Source organism: Silurus meridionalis, chromosome 7, assembly GCF_014805685.1.
Source record: "Silurus meridionalis isolate SWU-2019-XX chromosome 7, ASM1480568v1, whole genome shotgun sequence".
NCBI lineage: Eukaryota > Metazoa > Chordata > Actinopteri > Siluriformes > Siluridae > Silurus > Silurus meridionalis.
The window spans coordinates 27,432,067-27,446,999 of record NC_060890.1 but is presented as its reverse complement, the minus strand read 5'-3'; the positions used below and the strand labels follow the sequence as shown (position 1 = coordinate 27,446,999).

General features: G+C 39.7%; 1 protein-coding gene across 12 annotated transcripts in view; it reads left to right on the top strand.

Moving 5' to 3' along the window:
* LOC124388457 (calcium-activated potassium channel subunit alpha-1-like) overlaps nt 1-14,933 on the top strand; it is an 89,684-nt gene that overhangs the window by 45,759 nt on the left and 28,992 nt on the right. For 3 of the 12 annotated variants that reach the window (XM_046853081.1, XM_046853077.1, XM_046853075.1), the window contains exons 6-18: nt 2,799-2,874; nt 3,051-3,126; nt 3,501-3,671; nt 5,982-6,073; nt 8,323-8,433; nt 8,903-9,008; nt 9,116-9,198; nt 9,312-9,381; nt 10,364-10,519; nt 11,071-11,180; nt 11,970-12,245; nt 13,828-13,904; nt 14,283-14,291. In XM_046853081.1, coding sequence (XP_046709037.1) covers nt 2,799-2,874; nt 3,051-3,126; nt 3,501-3,671; nt 5,982-6,073; nt 8,323-8,433; nt 8,903-9,008; nt 9,116-9,198; nt 9,312-9,381; nt 10,364-10,519; nt 11,071-11,180; nt 11,970-12,245; nt 13,828-13,904; nt 14,283-14,291 — 1,413 coding nt within the window. Of the gene's footprint in view, nt 1-1,064; nt 1,384-2,798; nt 2,875-3,050; nt 3,127-3,500; nt 3,672-5,981; nt 6,074-6,154; nt 6,247-8,322; nt 8,434-8,902; nt 9,009-9,115; nt 9,199-9,311; nt 9,382-10,363; nt 10,520-11,070; nt 11,181-11,969; nt 12,246-13,827; nt 13,905-14,282; nt 14,292-14,933 lie in introns of those variants that run through there. The other 9 variants (XM_046853084.1, XM_046853082.1, XM_046853076.1 and 6 more) reach the window with 5 other exon arrangements.

The following is a 14,933-nucleotide window of genomic DNA, read 5'->3' as shown; positions in this document are numbered from 1 at the left end:
AACTTGCAAAATAGCAGAGTGTTCAAATACTTATTTTCCTCTATATATATATATATATATATATATATATATATATATATATATATATATATATATATATATATATATAAAATGTGTGTGTGTGTGTGTGTGTAAGGGGATTACAGTTTAATCTGCTGATGGAGGCCGAGTGGAGTTTAATCTCATGCTATGTGATTTGGGTTATAATCTGATCTGCACTGAGGGTTTTGTCCTCCTGCTTTCTCAATCCTGCATCATAGTTGTTCTCTACCTGCTGGAGTTCTGGCTCTCCCTGATATTCTTGTAGGAACTTTTACTAGGATCCTCTGGATCTTTACTTTGGACTGATTTGTTTCCAGAACAAGACTCTCATGCTGATCAAAGGGAAGCTCATGATCCTGATTTCTCACTCTTCTGCTGATCTATTTAAATGGAAAGTCCATGAGAAAAGCAGCTGATCATCAGATCATCTACAGCTTCTGGATGAAATTCTGTTTGGATTTTATTAAAGTTCTGATCTGACTGCTGAACATCGCTCACATCATTTGTTTGGGTTTTTAAATGTCTTTAGGAAGCAGGATGGTGTTACATTCCATCATGACCAGGGTTTGAAACATTTCACTGTTGCCTTCTGTCTGATCTTCCTGGACTGGAAATCGGTTGGATTTCGGTAGGACTGAAGATCGCCCCTGATTTAAAAATATTTGTAAAATTTTCAAAACCCTTACCAGGTTCAGTTTTGTGATTGTTTCCGACGTCGTGTTTCTGTATGATCTGTGATCGTCTGAATATCTGGAAGATCAATATTGCTGATTGCTGGAAAGTTCCTTGTGTCCGTGCTGTACATTCCTGATGAAAGACAGAGCGAGAGAGTAAGCGATCATAAACAAAGCATCAGAATGACCTGATCATAAGCAAAGATTCTGATCAGTTCCTGCATGACTGAAATGCTGATTGAGTTATTGTAGAAGACAATGTTCATGATGGATGTCCAGGAAGACATCTGATTGGTGGTCCAGATTGTCTGGTATTTATCAGTGTTACAGGGATTTGGATCAGTGAAGGAGAAGCTGGAAGCTGATCTACAGCCTGACTCTGTGCTGTGAGGTTCCCGTTCTGACCCCGAGCTCTCACAGGACCTCATATTTCACCATTAATCCATCATGATCCCGACCAAGATGCTGGTGTACCGTGGGCCGGACGGAGATACACAGTCGGAGGCTGTTCAACACACATGGAGACGCAAGAAGTCATGTGGTGATCTCTTTCAGAACGGATACAGAGTGAAACTGAGCCACACACACACTCCGGTCAGGGAGGAAACTCAGGGAGATGGAGTGTATCACACACTTTCCTCCTGTCTCCATGTTCTAGTGTACTGGGGTAAGACGGGTCACGCGTTCTCATTCGTTTAACTGCTAGGTTTGGTTCCATTTCACGCTCAATCTAATGACACACACACACACCAGATGCCTGCTGGGCGTGTCCCAGTCTACAATACCTTCAAATTAATACGAGGTGGCATCAAAAGGTTTGGAGACTCGCTCTGTTTACAAAAAAAGTGCTTTATTTATCTTTGTTTCCACACGATCACATTAAAAAGATTCCCTTTGCACAGTAATTCAGTGCTCCCAGTGTTCCTCTAGAACGTGTGCTTTTTAAAGCGCCTCAAGCACCGTCTGCGATCCCCATGTCGCATGAGTCATGTTTGGCACACTGTCTTATGAAGGGTGGCACTCCCTGTGACTGTGCGTGCAGCCTTGTGCTGCCATCTGTTGGCATGTTACAAAACTAGTCTTGCAACTTTTTAATTCCACCTCGTAATAAATCCATTTCTTTGGTTTGTTGTGTATTCAAGACTCAGCTGAGAATAAAGTTTGCAGATTATTTACCTGGAAAAGGGTAGAGTTTGTGTGAGCTGGAGGTCATGTGACTTTTTCTTGATGAGACAAGAGAGAGTGAAGACAGTAAGAGATTCTCCACAGCTTAAAAAAATACTCTACATTGTTCTATTTCTCTTTCTCTCTCTCTCTCTCTCTCTCTCTCTCTCTCTCTCTCTCTCTCTCTCACTCTCTCTCTCTCCCTCTCTCTCTTTCTCTCTCTCTTTCTTTTGCTTTATTAGTAGCTCTTGTCTGGTGTTCAGATTGGATGTGGGTGTTGCAACGTGTAGCTCAAACAGGATTGGCTGTTGGTTTAAAAAAATAAAAATACTAGAGCTGCATCCCATATAATTCGGTTATTATGAAAAACAATATCTATAATGGATTTCCAGGAAGATGTTTGATTGGTGGTCCAGATGGTCTGGTATTTATTTATTTTTACCATATGGCCAAAGACACCTGACCTGAACATCTCATTCCTCATTGAGTTACAAACTTGCTCTTATAATTCCACCAACTCTTCTGGGAAGATGTTCCACTAGATTTTGTGGAGATTCATTCAGCTACAAGAGTGTGAGTAAAGTCAGGAAGTGATGTAGGTGAGAAGGTGAGGAGGTCTGGGGGTCTGGGGTCTGGGGTCTGGGTCTGGGGTGCAGCCAGTGTTTACATTCATTCATGTAAAATAAACGCAAAATTTGATGCTCCAGTATACAAAAGACGTCCTACACAATTGTGTACACGTATGCCTGGAAGAATCAGGTGTACTAATACTTTTGCCTGTATAAAGTGGAGCTGTACATGGTGTTGAAAAAGCGCCACCTACTGGTGAGCAGTAAACAAGTGCATGAGAGCTGTGTGTGTTTGTACATCATCATGTCCTCAGCAGGTCTCTCTGCTCTTGTGTGTTCCTGATTTCAGGTCTGAGGTTCTTGAGAGCGTTACGGCTGATCCAGTTCTCCGAAATCCTACAGTTTCTGAATATCCTGAAGACCAGGTAGGACTTCTGTCTCACCTGAACATCACACTGTCTGATGCTTTACTGTAAACATACACCATGGATTAGAGATGTTGCAGTTACACAAATGATGTTCAGATGATGATGATGGTGATGATGATGATGATGATGAAGTCTTCTTCCTCTAACACATTTCTTTATCTTTATCTCTTTAGCAATTCCATAAAGTTGGTGAACTTGTGCTCGATCTTTATTAGCACGTGGCTAACGGCTGCAGGCTTCATACACCTGGTGTGTACATTCACTATTCAAATCAATACTGTCCCCGCCCCTGTCCCTGTCCCTGTAAGACAGTCTTAGTGTGTAGGACGCAGTCTTAGTGTTTAGAACACAGTCTTAGTGTTTAGGACACAGTCTTAGTGTTTAGGATGCAGTCTTAAAGATAGGAAAAAGTCTTATTATTTTGGGACGCAGTCTTAATGTTTAGGACAAAGTTTTAGTGTTTATCTTTAAATTCTGTTTGTTCTCAGGACATTTAGTTGTTGTTCATCATTCGTGTTTTTTAACCAGTTTGAAGGTCTGCGGTTAATCCCATAGTGTATGAACATGTCAGAACATCAGCACCAGTCCATCTTCACTTTCGATAATCTGTGTTGATATTTCAGGTGGAAAACTCAGGTGATCCGTGGGAAAATTTCCAGAACTTCCAGCAGCTGTCCTACTGGGAGTGTGTGTATTTGCTGATGGTGACAATGTCCACTGTGGGTTACGGAGATGTGTGCGCTAAAACTACACTCGGGCGTCTCTTTATGGTCTTCTTCATCCTCGGTGGATTGGTAAAGCACCTATTGTACTTCTCTCAGAAGAACTCTGAATAATGTCCCTTCAGATCCTGTCCTAATCCAGATGTGTTGTGCGTTTGGTGTTTATGATTTTTTAAAAGATCCCTATAATTCCTCTGTTCTAACTCACATGAATTTCCTGGAAAGAGGGAGATCCTCCTTAGTTCCTCAACAAAATGTCCAACTACCTTCATGAAGGGCTGAGGAGAAACATCTCATCATCACAAGTGTCCCATCCTGCAGGCACTGCTGTAGATTTTGGAAGTTATACACAGTCTTAGTGTATACAACACATATTGTCTAAACACAACGTTAAGGACATGCTATTAGAATGTTGGATATGGTCTTAAAGTTCAAGAGACATTTCAAGTTCAGGACACAGTCTTAGTATTATGAAAACTGTCTTATAATTTGGGACACAGTTTTAGAGATAAGAACACAATCTTTGTGATAAGGACATGGCCTTTGTGTTTTGGTCATATTCTTAGTGTTAAGGATGCAGTCTTGGTGCTTAAGACACAGTCCTAGTGTTGAGAACAAACTATTCTAGTTTCAGACAGGACTTTGGTGAAAGTCTTAGTGTAAAAGACACAGGTTTAGTGTTTGGGACACAGCTTTTTGTGTAAAAGACACAAGTTTAGTGTTTGGGACACAGCTTTAGTGTAAAAGACACAGGTTTAGTGTTTGGGACACAGTTGTAGTGTAAAAGATACAGGTTTAGTGTTTGGGTCAGTTTTTTGTGTAAAAGACACAGGTTTAGTGTTTGGGACACAGCCTTAGTGTAAAAGACACAGGTTTAGTGTTTGGGACACAGTTTTGGGGTGTAAAAGACACAGGTTTAGTGTTTGGGACACAGCTTTAGTGTAAAAGACACAGGTTTAGTGTTTGGGACACAGCTTTAGTGTAAAAGACACAGGTTTAGTGTTTAGGGCACAGTTGTAGTGTAAAAGACACAGGTTTAGTGTTTGGGACACAGTTTTTTGTGTAAAAGACACAGGTTTAGTGTTTGGGACACAGCTTTAGTGTAAAAGACACAGGTTTAGTGTTTGGGACACAGTTTTTTGTGTAAAAGACACAGGTTTAGTGTTTGGGACACAGCTTTAGTGTAAAAGACACAGGTTTAGTGTTTGGGACACAGTTGTAGTGTAAAAGACACAGGTTTAGTGTTTGGGTCAGTTTTCTTGTGTAAAAGACACAGGTTTAGTGTTTGGGACACAGCCTTAGTGTAAAAGACACAGGTTTAGTGTTTGGGACACAGTTTTGGGGTGTAAAAGACACAGGTTTAGTGTTTGGGACACAGTTTTTTTGTGTAAAAGACACAGGTTTAGTGTCTGGGACACAGGTTTAGTGTTTAGGACAAACTATTACATTTTCAGACAGGAGCTTGGATGGATGGAGTCTTAGATTTGGGGACATAGTCTTACTGTTGGAGTGTGTGATGCAGATGTTTCTGGTCTCCAGCCTTGCCATGAGCGAGTGTTTGTTGGATTAAACATGGCGTAAAGTCTTCATTCTCTTCTCCGGTTTCAGTTCCACTCTCTCCTCTGAACCCTGAGACCATTCACACTGCAATCATTCAAACACAGAATGTGCCCCTGATGCCCTCACTCAGCCCACGTGTGGGGTCACTTAACACAATCTAGCTCACACCTCACAGGAGCTAAGCCTTACTCAGCCTGGAGCTGGATAATGTGATTATTACAGGAGGGTCTTTGTGGGATTAGTCTCACCTGAACACTGTTTTAGTCCTGAAGGATACAGGATTAGGAACATACATCTGACACTCAACATGTCTTAGCTGACTGAAGGCATTTAGGAGATACACTATAGTACCAAAAGTTTGTGGACACCTGATCGTTGATACATGAATATTTTTGAACAGCCCATTCCACATTGAGTCTGTATTTGCTGTTATAATATATTCATTCAGCCACAAGGGAGATCTCCCACTCCATACCATGGAAAGCAGATCTTTAGGGAGATGTGCACAGGTCCATTGTCATGCTGGTACAAGTTTGCGTCTCCCAGTTCAAGTGAGGGGCAAATTTAATGGTCCAAAGACGTCTGATATTGTATGTAACTTTGTGTAACAGTTCTGGAAGAACCACATCTGGGTTAAAAATTCGGGTGTCCCAATACTTTTGGCATTTAGTGTAGATGGTCCATTCCATGTTTTTCAACTTTCCCTGTTATTTCTGTAAACTAATTTTGTCCCACTTTCTGTGAAAGAAAACTTCCTTCTCTGATTCCTTTAACGTTCATCTGTTCTTCAGTCTCTTCCTCTGTCTCCTGTCCTCTCCTCAGGCCATGTTTGCCAGCTACGTCCCTGAAATCATAGAATTAATAGGAAACCGTAAGAAATATGGCGGTTCCTATAGTGCAGTAAATGGGAGAAAGTAAGTACGGTGTGTTTGTGTGTCGGCCGATTCCCGCCTGCATGCCCCCTTTTCTTTTGATTTTTTGTCTCGTGCATGTAGGCCATGTTCGCTCGCTACGTGCCAGAAATCGCTGCTCTCATCCTTAATCGCCAGAAATACGCCGGGACGTATAACTCGACCCGAGGCCGAAAGTAAGTCACACTAACCACAGCTCACTGCTCGTACTGAGACACCACTGAGAGACGAAGCTGCAATCAATCAGCAGCACACGACACAGTCTTAGAGATCAGGACACAGTCTTAGAGATCAGGACACAGTCTTAGTGTCAGGACACAGTCTTAGTGTCAGGACACAGTCTAAATGTTCAGGACACAGTCTTATTGTCAGGACACAGTCTAAATGTTCAGGACAAAGTCTTTGTGTTCAGGACACAGTCTTAAAGTTCAGGACACAGTCTTTAAGTTTAGCACACAGTTCTATTGTTTAGGACTCAATCTTAGTGTTTAGGACACATTCTTAGAATTCAGGACACAGTTTTGGTATTTTGGACACAGGTTTAGACAAAATCTTAGGGCTTAGGACACTGTTTTAAAGTTTAGGATGCAAAGAGCAGGACACTGATTGTAGGACACAGTTCTAGCGTTTTGGACACAGTTTTAGAATTTAGGAAAGATTAGAAAATCTAAGCAAGTCTTCTCTTAGACAGGATGTTCATGTCTCATGCTTGTGAATTTTGAGGTTATGATTTAAGTTTAAAACTTTGGGGGAAAATGGTGCTTACCTCATTAGCACCCCTGGTGTCCTGTTGCTGTTACTGCTGTCACACTTACATTTATTTCAGAGGAAACTGAAGCTTGTGTGTTTGTGGCTTTTAGTGTTGTTTACATGTAGCGTTTAATCGTCTGTCCGTCTGTGTCTTATCAGTTCACACTAGTAGGAGATGAGTTTCTTATTGCGCTTGTAGTTTGTTGCTTGTACACATGCAGCAGCCTCTTCTGTTGTCTTTTGTGGGTGTGGCTTGTACTGCATTTTAAATCATTGTTTTTACCTACAACTCACTACATAATTAATTCACATTGTGAATCTTATGTCAATCTCATAGATCACAGAACATGCTAACAGTTTATAGAACATGCTTACAGTTTACAAAACACTCATAGTTTACAGAACACGCTTACAGTTTACAGAACATGCTTATAGTTTACAGAACACGCTTATCAGTCAGACAGTGTTTTTTTATATCTTAATGTAAACAAAGGGTTTAGTTTTTATAGACTTATAATGCACTTGTTATTGAAAAGCTCATCGCAGGAGTTTTCGGTAGTTTGAGGACTGTTTAGTAATTTGGGTAGTGTTTGGGAGTGTTCTAAGGTGCTTACTAGTGTTTTATTTGTGGTTATTAGTGTTTTTAGGTGTTTGATCGTGTTCAGTTGTGTTTAGTATTTTTCAGGAGGTGACATGTACAGGTGTTCAGTAGTGTTTGTTAGTGTTTATGTTTTTGGAAATGATTAGGAATTATGATAGGTGTTTACTAGTGTTCATAAGTTATAATAGGTGTCTGGTAGTGTTCAGGGGTGTTTGGTAGTACTCATGGGTTTTACAGGTGGTTGGTGGTGTTCAGGAGTTTTTAACTGGTGTTTGGTAGTGTCTAGGTGTGTTTATTGTTGTTTGTTCAGGAGAGTTTATAGTTGTTTGGTGGTGTTTTAGGGGTGTTTGTTAGTGTGCAGAAGTGTTTCATAGTGTCCAGGAGAGTTTCTAGGTGTTTGGCAGTGTTTAGGACTGTTTGGTAGTGTTAAAGGAGAGTTTATATGTGTTTGATAGTGTTTAGCGATGTTTGGTAGTGTTCAGCCATGTTTGGCAGTGTTCGGAGTGTTTGGTAGTGTTTGGCAATGCCTGGCAGTGCTCAGGAGTGTTTGGCAATGCTTTGCAGTGCTCAGGAGTGTTTGGCAGTGTTTAGCAGTGTTCAGCGATGTTTGGCAGTGTTCAGGAGTGTTTGGCAGTGTTCAGGAGGGTTTAATAGTGTTCAGCGATGTTTGGCAGTGTTCAGAAGTGTTTGGCAGTGTTCAGGAGTGTTTGGCAGTGTTCAGGACTGTGTTTGGTATTGTTCAGGGATGTTTTGCAGTGTTAAGGAGTGTTTGGTAGTGTTAAGGGATATTTGGCAGTGTTTCTAGGTGTTTGGTAGAGTTCAGAAGTGTTTGCTAGTGTTCAATAGAGTTCAAGAATGTTTTTTTGTTTTCCTGATCACAGTTGTGTGTTTGATTTCACAGGCATATAGTGGTGTGTGGTCACATCAACCTGGAAAGTGTTTCCAATTTCCTTAAAGACTTCCTTCACAAGGACAGGGACGATGTCAATGTAGAAATAGTTTTTCTCCATAAGTAAGTGCACCCTGTTTTAAAACGAGTGAACATTGTGTGTGTGTGAGTGAACATTGTGTGTGTGTGTGTGTGTGTGTGTGTGTGTGTGTGTGTGTGTGTGTGTGTGTGTTAGGGGGGGTATAATATCAATTTTATATCACAGTGTTACTGTATATTATTAAATATAAAATAGATTTGAAAAGCCAGTTTCTTGATATAAATGTCTATTTATGTGTCATTATGATAAACTAATGCCATTCCATCATCCAAATGACCATTTTTAAATGTTTATATAAAATTTATTTCAAGTTCATCTTAAAATATAGATCTGTATTATATTGCAGATTATTTATGATATTATTTATTTATAATTGTTTTATTAAGTAGATTCACAAAACCATAATGAAGTATAATAAGATTTATACATTCTAGATGTTCAGGAATCCAGTTTTTAGGTTGAAATCAGTCATATGATGTGTGTTTTTTGCAGTATTTCCCCTAATCTTGAGTTGGAAGCCTTATTTAAGCGCCACTTCACTCAGGTAGAGTTCTACCAGGGCTCGGTCCTGAACCCACACGACCTGGCCCGGGTCAAGGTGCGCAATCACTGACACACTGCTTTACTTCACACCTTCACATCTGTGTATGGGATTATGAAGGCATTAACAGTCCATGGTGTGTATTTTCTGGGTTTGCTGTATAGATTGAATCAGCAGACGCATGTTTAATATTAGCCAATAAATACTGCGCAGACCCGGACGCAGAGGACGCGTCCAACATCATGAGGTGAGACGCAGTGATGGAACTCGCTTGAGCATCTGTTTAACAGGAGCTCTTAATTCTCATGTGTTTTCACAAAGCAGTTAAGTGACTTGGTTGTATTTATTTGTTTCTGACAGAGTGATCTCTATTAAAAACTACCATCCAAAGATCCGCATCATCACACAGATGCTACAGTACCACAATAAGGTGAGAAAGGGCATGGTGATGCACTACAGAGCCTGGAGTAGGAATAAAATACTACACAAACAAGCCACACAAACAACTAATATAGTGTATAATGCAATCATTAAAATGAATTGTAGTATAGTTGACAGATAGCTGTAGTATAGCTGTAGTATAGCTGTAGTATAGTTGAAGTATAGCTGTAGTAAACCTGTAGTATAGTTGACACAGCTGTAGTATAGTTGTAGTATAGCTTAAGTATAGCTGTAGTATAGTTGTAGTATAGTTGAAGTATTGCTGTTGTATAGCTGTAGTATAGTTGTAGTATAGATAAAGTATAGCTGTAGTATAGTTGTAGTATAGTTGAAGTATTGCTGTTGTATAGCTGTAGTATAGTTGTAGTATAGATAAAGTATAGCTGTAGTATAGTTGTAGTATAGTTGAAGTATTGCTGTTGTATAGCTGTAGTATAGTTGTAGTATAGATAAAGTATAGCTGTAGTATAGTATAGTATAGTTGAAGTATAGCTGTAGTATAGTTGAAGTGTAGTTGAAGTATAGCAGTAGTATAGTTGTAGTATAGTTGAGGTATAGCTGTTGTATAGCTGTAGTATAGTTGTAGTATAGTTGAAGTATAGCTGTAGTATAGTTGAAGTATAGCTGTAGTATAGTATAGTTGAAGTATAGTTGTAGTATAGTTGAAGTATAGCAGTAGTATAGTTGAAGTATAGCTGTAGTATAGTTGAAGTATAGCTGTAGTATAGTATAGTTGTAGTATAGTTGAAGTATAGCTGTAGCATAGTTGTAGTATAGTTGAAGTATAGCTGTAGTTTAGTTGTAGTATAGTTAAAGTATAGCTGTAGTATAGTTGTAGTATAGCTGTAGTATAGTATAGTTGTAGTATAGTTGTAGTATAGTTGAAGTATAGCTGTAGTATAGTAATGTTGTATAATAAAAAGTATAATTGCAGTACACTTCACATCTGATAGTGTGTTTTGGGGTTGCAGGCTCACCTGTTGAACATCCCGAGCTGGAACTGGAAGGAAGGTGATGATGCGATTTGTCTGGCCGAACTGAAGCTGGGTTTTATTGCTCAGAGCTGCTTAGCACAAGGGCTTTCCACCATGCTAGCGAATCTCTTCTCCATGAGGTCCTTCATCAAGGTATCAACACACACTACACCCAGAACATTTCATAACCAATCCATCAGGCTCCAGTAGAAGAACAGCAGCAGGATCTTTATATTGCAGCTAAAATTTGAACAATTACAGGCTGCTATTAAATTAAATAACGACACATTTATGTTTATATTAAATGTTGTGAAACGTCGGTTCTAACCTCCATGAGAGCAGCTGTACACAGCAGTTCCTTTACCACACAAAATACGTTTTTTTCTTTATACAACATTTAGTTTTTATCTGTTTGTATTTACTTGTTTGTATTGTCTGTAAAGCGATTCCTGTTGTGACATTAAAGCAGCTTTTTATCGTCCGCTGTTCCAGAAAACGTTACATTTACAGCTTTACCTTTGACTGAAACAGTGCTGACACTGCAGATTTCCTCCGTTCATGTTCTATAAGTACTACAATAATTCACTGAGTAATGATCATAGATGACCTTCAGAACAAGGGCGTTACTATGAACCTGCACTACAGTCAGAGCTGTTGTTACTGAGATCTCATCACACGTGTATGTCTTGCCCTGATGCCCTCAGATTGAAGAGGACACGTGGCAGAAGTATTACCTGGAAGGAGTAGCTAATGAAATGTACACAGAGTACCTGTCCAGTGCCTTTGTGGGATTAACGTTCCCCATGGTGTGTGAGTAAGTATTCTCTTCTTCTTCTTCTTCTTATTATTATTATTATTATTTAATTTTACATTATTGTCGTTTTTTCTGCTCTATTTGTCTTTCAAGAAGCACATGAACAATATTACCCGGTCTGCGTACTTCCATCTGTGGAACATAAGTCGTCTTTGTCTGTTCCTCACATCCAGTTCCTCAGCTCTTCTTGTCCATGCTGTAGTTACCTCACACATTGATTACTGTAACTCTCTCCTGTTTGGGTTTCCTCACAAACTCCTTCATAAACTTCACTTGGCCCAGAACTCAGCTAGAAGCTCCTCCATCAAGCAGATCTCTCCTGTTCTTCGTCATCTACCCTGGCTTCCTGTCTAATATCGAATAATGTACAAGATTCTGCTTCTCACTTTTAAAGATCTTCATGATCCTGCACCCTCATACCTCTCCGACTTGCTTCATATTAAATCCCGAAGCGCACTCTCAGATCTTCTTCATCTGTTCCCTTTGTTCTGCCTTCTGTTCGTTTAGTAGTTATGGGGTTGAGGGCATTTAGCTGGGCTGCTCCTCATTTTTGAAATTCTCCTCCACGATCTCTATGAGCGAGCGACTGTCTGACTCACGCCATAAAAACTCATCTGTTCAGCTTTTCTGATCAATCTGAACAGTTAAACTGCTGCTTGTCGTCTTGTTTTTAATGATTTTGATGTTTTTTGAATGTTTCGAGAAGCAAAAGTGAAATAAAATGTATTGTTGTTATTATTATGATTATTTGTGCACTTTCTCTACATGGGTAATGATTTTTGTTTGCAGGTTGTGTTATGTGAAGCTGAAGCTCCTCCTGATTGCGATCGAATATAAATCTGATCAGAGAGAGAGCAGGTCAGGGCTCAGGGTAACATTTCTGGATTATGTATATATTTACAGAGAGAGTAATTACTTCTTTATTTATATGGTGTGTGTGTGTGTGTGTGTGTGTGTGTGTGTGTGTGTGTGTCGCAGCACTCTTATTAACCCAGGCAATCATGTAAAGATGCAGGAAGGAACACTGGGTTTCTTTATCGCCAGCGATGCCAAAGAAGTGAAGAGGTATTTAATCACATCTTCTGAGCTCCACATTATTTACATTTAGATTTTTGGTTGTGTTTAATAGATAATAAAGTGTAGTAGCATGGAACAGTTAAACCCAGCCATTAGTGTTACACAAGTCAGGTCACTCTTAGTGCCGGTCTCAAGCCCGGATAAATGGGAAGGTTGTGTTCTGAAGGAGGAGGTTTGTGGATGTGGTGAGGGAAGACATGCTGGTGGTTGGGTGAAAGAGGCAGATGTAGAGGACAAGGGGGGGGTATGGAGACGGATGATCTACTGTGGCGCCCCCTAATGGCAGCAGCCGAAAGAACAACACTTGACATAACATCGCTCCACATTCTAACCAATTGAAACGTATTGTTTTAGACAAGCTCCGCCCACATCTGCATAGCTCTCACGTAGCTTCTGGATAGCACTGAAGTCAGTATCATATCTGAAGCCTGAGCACTGATGAGGGTCATTTCAGAATGGACTGTTCACACCAACTAACAAAGCGTTTTTTTTTTTACGTTTAAAATTAGACGAGGATCTGTTTTCAGTCCGACTGTCGTGTTCAGAATACAGTTTAAATTGTAATTTTTCATCTCTGAAACACTGCAAGAGTTAAAAACGTTGCAGAAAAACAGTATAATTATAAATTTTTTTTACTCATCAACTACTGTGATGTTTTGCTTGTTGGGGTTTTAAAATCTCCATTAAATAAATGACAGGATTCTGAGAGCAGGTCTGGTGAGTGCACTGTGTTCTTCCGGTTTCGGAGTCGCTGCTCCGGCTCTCTGTCAGATTCCAGACTGATTTTGAAATTCCTATACTGACCTTCAAACCCCCTACACGGTGCAGCACCTCATTACTTGTCACAACGTTGAACTGTCTACACACTTTGGATGTGTGATCAGGCTTTTTCCTCACATGCACCAGAGCTGTGGAACTCTTTCCCCTCTGAGATCCTTTGTGCTTTAAATCTGCTCTTAAAACTCACTTTTTCAGGAGTGATTTTTTATTTTTGTGATGTTTATTTTATTGACTTATTTTTATTAGTAGTAGTATTTTATTTATTGATTTTTTTTTTTCATTTCATTTCCCTTTTTATGTTTGGAAAGCACTTTAAGATGTAACTTTTTAAGGCAACATATAAAATTAAGATTATTATTATTATTATTATTATTATTATTATTGTTAAACTCTGAAGATGGATCTGAGTGTGGTCACTATGATGAATTAGAAATGAACAGAAGGCTATAAGTTCAAATCCCAGCCCCACCAGGTGACCACTTCTGGGCCCTTGGGCAAGGCCCCTAACACTTACCTGCTCAGGTGAAAAAATGGCATAAATGTCAGTTGCTTTGGATCAGTGTATCTGCCAAATGCCATAAATGTCCCAGCACTACCAAGACACCACTGAAAGGCCCTTGAGGGGCCCTTAAGCAAGGCCCTTGAGCAAAGCTGTAATGTAAAATTTAAATTGCTCAGCTGTATAAGTGATAAAAGTGCAAGTGGCTCTGGATAAGGGCAGCTGTGAAATGTTATAAATGTGAATGTAAATAAAAATGTAAAATTCTTCGCCATCTTTCTGTCTCCTCAGAGCTCTTTACTACTGCAAAGCATGTCATGATGACATCACAGACCCTAAAAGGATAAAGAAGTGCGGATGCAAACGATGTGAGTTTTAACAATGTCAGCAGTTTCCATGTCTCCACACAGTCCACCATATCTACTGTACACTACATTTACACATTTAGATTATAAGGTTCTTTGGTGGTTCCTCTGGTAGTGCTTACATTCTTAAAGAAGATATGGAACCCTTGGTGACTGGGTAGCACTCGCTTGAGTAAAGCTTTCAAGGGTTTTATTGAAGGTATACTCAAATTTGTAGCAAACCCAAAAATCTCCTCATGTCTGAAAGGTTTGCTGAGCCACATCACACACGATGAAAGTCTTCTTGTGATTCTTCTACATGTATGTTGTTGACGTTTTTGACATGTTCCTGCTTTTCTGCTGCCATGGATTTGACTCTCAATTATGGTTCATGTCTGTTAGTGATGTTTTGTGAGTAAAAACTTCTAAACTTCTTCTCTCCTGTGAAGGTTCTGGTTTATTTTACTGTGGCTGCATGTAATATTTCACTTCCAACGTTCTCGCTAGACCAGACCTTGTTGCTATCAGAAGGTCTTCCAAATGGTGTTTTATGAATTAGTCGTATTCTTGATGGAGTCTGTAGATCCAGAAGCTGATGGAAGTCATGCATGACCTGCGTGTTTGTGCATGATGCATGAAATCTTTAAAAAAAAAAACATTGTGTTATATGTCACTCTTGAACTGAAAGTCTTCTGAAACTGCTACCTGCTCATGGAATGTCAGTGGGTTGATTTGATTTTGTGCTAATTGTCTCGTCCTCCATGTGGGTTTACACCAAAGCTCTGTTCCCTTTACAGGTTTCATGTCCAACATCCTGAACCTACATGCACTTCTGCAGCTATTAGATAAGAAGTATCGTGTATAGTTTAGGTATTACTAATGGCTTAGTACCGGTTCCTCTAGACATCTAAAGTTCTTCAGAATCCATTGTTAGGTCCTGATATAGTTCTAAGGTTTTTAGGGCTCAAAAATGTATCCTACTAGGTTCTAGATTTCAAGGCATCTCGTCATATTGTTTTTTGGTTTATCAGTGGTTACAGCTGGTCTCCTTTA